This window comes from Syzygium oleosum, unplaced genomic scaffold (genome assembly GCF_021117445.2).
Source record: "Syzygium oleosum isolate NSW1041296 unplaced genomic scaffold, Sole_v2.1 Sole_v2.23, whole genome shotgun sequence".
NCBI classification, from domain to species: domain Eukaryota; kingdom Viridiplantae; phylum Streptophyta; class Magnoliopsida; order Myrtales; family Myrtaceae; genus Syzygium; species Syzygium oleosum.
The window spans coordinates 2,905,360-2,910,679 of NW_026607507.1; the positions used below are offsets into that span (position 1 = coordinate 2,905,360).

At 42.1% G+C, this 5,320-nt stretch overlaps 1 protein-coding gene across 1 annotated transcript; it reads left to right on the forward strand.

The window, feature by feature from the left end:
- The first annotated feature begins 962 nt into the window (after positions 1-962).
- LOC130140999 (G-type lectin S-receptor-like serine/threonine-protein kinase SD2-5) lies at positions 963-3,371 on the forward strand. Its single transcript, XM_056321571.1, has one exon. The coding sequence runs from the start codon at positions 1,062-1,064 to the stop codon at positions 3,225-3,227; it is 2,166 nt and encodes a 721-aa protein (XP_056177546.1). The 5' UTR covers positions 963-1,061; the 3' UTR covers positions 3,228-3,371.
- Positions 3,372-5,320: the final 1,949 nt, after the last annotated feature.

Sequence of the window (5,320 nt, forward strand, 5' to 3'; positions counted from 1 at the left end):
TCATTTTTATGTATTCATTTATTTATTAGTGATCCTCTTGTATCATTCTCCGGAAGTAGTTACTTTCGTGGACCATGGTGTTGCTCATTTAGCACGGGAACGATCACAAATGAAAATTAAGGAAGGAAGAGAGATTTTTCGCGGTACGAAGCAGGAGTAGACTTATTCCAAACTTTGAAGTCTTTGAACAGGAAAGAGACCTCTTGTATGTTATTTTTTGACCATGAAAAACCCCAAACTAGTACATCTGTGATAAATTTATCCCAAATTAATTTTTTGACCATAAAAAACTCCGAACTGGTATATTTGTGATAAATTTACCCTCTGTTAGTTTCTATTAAATTGAATTAATACCACAAAAAATTATAAACTAGCACGCTTGTGACAAACGGAAGGTAAAATATAAAATTGGTACATCCGTCAATTGCCGCGTGTCATTTAACAAAATAATTTGACAGTAAAATTTAACGGAAATAAACATAAGGTAAATTTATCGCGGGTGTACTAGTTTGAGGTTTTTAGTGATCAAAAAATTAGTTTTGGATAAAATTGTCACAGGCATATCAATTTGAGATTTTTCGCGGTATTAACCCTTTTTCACGGTATGAAGCAGGAATAGACTTATTCCAAACTTTGAAGTCTTTCAACAGGAAAGAGACCTCTCGTTTATAAAAGGCATCGTCATTCGCAGATGTCTCTAGTAATAAGAGGCATTCCTCCTCCTAGTTGCCCACTCGAAACGCCTGACCTTGCTTGCACACAACTCAATGGTCCTACCTGGTCGGATAATCGCTTCTTGTTTCCCCGCTCCTTTTCCGTGCCTCCTCCTTCTACTACTTCCGCCACTAACTCTCGCCAAATTCAGGTTTGAACCTTCATCGGTCAGTGTTCCCGCGGCATGGAACGCCAGTAAACCTTTCGACTTCAATATAACCACCAATATGGGTATCAAGGTCGTGCTTTCCAGGCTAAACTCAGGACCAAGTTTCTTTTTTGGCTTCAAATGCTATGATGGCAATCGCTGCTATTTTGGCCTGAATATTTTCCAACCAACACAAGACATGGAAAACATCCATCCACTCTTAGTTTGGTTCGTCAGTCGAGAACCCATGAACGACACTGCCCAATTGCTACTCACCCAGGACGGCGATTTAGTTTTACTGGGTGACCATGGAAAAAAAATGTGGTCCACAAATACCGCTGGCAAGTCAGTCGTAGGCTTAAACTTGACTGAAGTTGGAAATCTCGTGCTCTACGACAGAAATGACGCCATCGTTTGGCAGTCTTTCGATCACCCTGGAGACACAATTCTTCCTGGACAGGAGCTACGTCCCGGCATGAAACTAACGGCGACATCAAGTGCGCCGGATGGGACAGCGCGGATCTACACGTTCACCACTGATGATCAGATAGGCTTTGTCGCATCTGTAAGGGCAGCCTATTCTCCCCAAATTTACTACAGAACGAGCAATGTAAGCGAAATGAAGAGCGACAATGGACAGGTTGGAGCACTTTACAAGAATGGAACCTTCGGTGAATTTGAATTGCCCCTAACATCCTCGGTTCAGTTCATTAGTCTGGGGACGGATGGGCATTTGAAGCATTATATTTATGATGAACACTCCTATTCTTGGAACCCGATGGATCTTCTGCAGAATCAAATTGACAATTGCAATTATCCACTTGTATGTGGTAGTTATGGCATTTGTTCATCCGTCTTCGATTGTGCGTGTCCAATGGAGACAAAGCAAATTGAAGCGAGGGCTCCATCCTCCGGTTGCAATCGCAGCTCCCCTTTCTCTTGTGATTCCCACCATAACACTTTCGTAGAAGTTGAGAATGTCACCTTCTTTGCTTTGTTGAACGATTATATTAGTGCGAACATCTCAAACACAACTGCAGAGAGTTGCAAGGAGGAGTGTTTGAGGAAAGGGTGCTCATGCACAATGGCACTATTTCGTAACCAAACCATTTTCTCTGGTGGGGACTGCTATTTATTATCAGAGCCATTTTCCCTTATGGACGACCCTACCGGGTACTATTCCACCTTAGCATTTATCAAAGTCAACAATAGTACAAACAGATTGATGCCATCATCAATCTTTCGAAGAACGAGAAGGGGACGAACGGTGTTAATCCTAGGGACTACTGTTGGAGCAGTTTCAATATTCTTAGTAAGCGTATTTGGGATTATTTCAAGTAAGGTGAGAAGAAAAGATGTCGAAGATGATGATCCAGACTTAACAAGGCTTCCCATAACTAAATTCCCTTATAGGGACTTGAAGTCCATGACAGGAGATTTCAACATCAAGCTTGGGGAAGGAGGATTTGGCTCGGTGTTTCTAGGAACTTTACCCAGCGGCGTTAGGATTGCAGTCAAGCGCCTTAATGGTTTTGGTCAAATAAAGAAGTCATTCTTGGCCGAGGCCGGAACCATCGGCACTATCCATCATGTCAATCTGGTAAGACTACTTGGATTGTGTGCTGAAAAATCGCATAGGCTTTTAGTCTACGAGTACATGTGCAATGGTTCTCTTGATAAGTGGATCTTCCATAATGATCGAGAGTTTGACGTCTGTTGGCAAGTGAGGAGAAAGATTATCCTCGACATTGCCAAAGGACTAGCCTATCTCCATGAGGAATGCCATCAAAAAATAATTCACTTAGACATCAAGCCCCAAAATATACTTTTGGATGAACATTTCAATGCGAAGCTTGCTGATTTTGGGTTGTCGAAGCTAATTGATAAGGACCAAAGCCATGTCATGACGACCATGCGAGGAACACCAGGTTACCTTGCTCCGGAGTGGTTAAGCTCTGTTATCACGGAAAAGGTAGATGTGTATAGTTTTGGCATTGTCATGTTAGAAGTCCTATGTGGGAGGAAAAATGTGGACCGCTCTTTGCACAGTGCTGAAGTGCATATGTTGACCCTTTTCAAGTGCAAAGCAGAACAAGAACAACTACTGGACATGGTTGATAAGTCCAGTGGTGACATGCAACTACACGGCCAAGAAGCTGTCAAGATGATGAAGATCGCAGCATGGTGTTTGCAAGATGATAGTAGCAAGAGGCCCCCCATGTCGCAAGTGGTTAAATGCTTGGAGGGCTCAGCTGATATAGAAGATGGATTGAGATACAGCTTCTCAGGTCCTTCCTGTTACAGCGATCGTGGTGTTGATGATGCTACTCGGCTATTGCCCTCACAGTTATCAGGTCCTAGGTGAACAAAACTAGCTTTGGACATAAACTCCGATGCTTTGATGGGGTGACTTCTTTTGGCGTTTCTGCCATATAAATTTGTTGTCTAGTAGTCGTACTTATGATCCAATAATTTTAATGAAATTCTAAGTCTTGTCATTTTCGTTTAATTGGTTGAAAGGTCATGGTACAAATAAAGATTCCAAACATAAATCAGTTTGCAGTAGACAATGCTAAATTCCATCACTCTCTCGTTGCGATCCAAACACAGAATGGACATCTAAGAAACCTTTCTTGTAAGATATCTTTCGTTAATCGCCAATCATTTCCTGCTGTCATGACTATGGTACATGATATTTCTCATTTCCAAACAAAGGAGCAGGTTGACCCACAAAGATCTGTCCCCTGTTTGAAGTGTTTCCAGGCCTCATTCATATCAAAGATAGCGTAATATTACTCAGAGATGTAAACTGCAAGTTTTTCTATTCCAATTCCCGTAAACTAACACGTTGTCCAATAAGCAAAACGTTCCTCTAAAAGAAAGAAAGATCCAATCTCTTAATCAAGATGTGTAACGCATCAGATGTACTCATTAGCATTTTGAACACCATAATTTGAGTAAGGAGAAGTCTGACTGGGATGGATCTGAAACTGTTTATAGAATGGGTTACTAGTAAAAATTGCTACAACACCGAACTTCAGAGATGTACCACATTAATAATTTCAATTCCAGAAGAAAAATAGGTAAATTTGGCTAGAATGGTGTATGTAAGTTTTGCCGGAGGAAGGGATTTTCCAGACGGAAGATGATTTTGCTCTCAGTTGGAGAGAGGAATGAAGACTATCCCGAGCTTAGAGAGGCTGAATTACAACTGCAGGATCTACATTATTAGACCACTAGAAAAGAAGCATGACCAACATGCAAGGTGAAGATTGATTAAAGCACAGTATGGGGCACATCGTTACTCAGGTGATCATAACAGACCCTCAGACATAGTAAAAAAATGACCAGTTGTCAACGAGGAGTTATCAAGGGCTGACGAGTTGTTACATGAGCTTCTGCCTTCAGATTATACGTTATGCAGACGATGACAGAAGTAACGAAGTGGAGATAAGGAAACTCATTAAGTTGAGAAATGAGTACGTTTTGTGCGAGGCACTAACCAAAAAGTAGAGAACTTTCAGTGAATGAAGCTCAGAACTATTAAGGGATCCGTCCAGCCAAGAACGGAATCAGTCCGGGTTGGAATTTATGGTTTAATTTTTGCAATCATGCAAAAACACAATTGAATTCCTGGAGATGGTAGTGTTGCTCTAGTCATAGCATGTGTATCAAAGGAGACATCTCAATTATCTTCTCGAGCAAAATATAAACAATTCAGTGAAGACATCACAGAGATGGGAAGTCTTTCGAGTTAAGAAAAATGCCTTACTTACATTCATCTACTGTCAAGCCAAGGAGGAGATTCCTGATGAAGCCGCAACATTGGCGAAGTTGCTGACGCCACTAACTTATGCCGCAAACTCGCGAGAGTTGACGTGCGACATGGCTGGGCAGAGATTGAATCCGATTCTTCCTACTGCTCTTTCCCCTTTTTCCCCCACAAAAAAAAACTAGAACATATTCTTTACTTCATATTGGCTGCGTCTTCTTTATCTTCAAAGCACCAGCTACACCCGAGGAAGAAAAAAAAGCAGAGCATCAAAATGGCGGAGGCAAACAGAATCACTTCGCTCTTTTGCACTAGACACAGACATAAAGTTGACGATGGCAAAAGCAAATACTACGTACTTATTCCCTCAAGCTTCTATCCATCGCATTCGGACACGGCTTCAAATGCGAAAGCTATAAACTGTCACGCACGCAGACGTGAAGTGAACAAGCAAAGGATAATCGAAGTCCGCCGAGAACGACGGTCGGCGGACGCCATGCAGGTAATTTCTCTCCGGCGCCGGACCATGAGTCGCCTCCCCTGGACTACTTCTTCAATGTTGCTCCTCCGAGTCCAACTGTGCTTCCACGTGCTGTTTCGTACCGAAGGACTCCACCAGTAAGTACGAAACGATGGGATATATTGGCTTGGGGCGTGTAAATGTGGTGATTTAAGCGACACGCAAG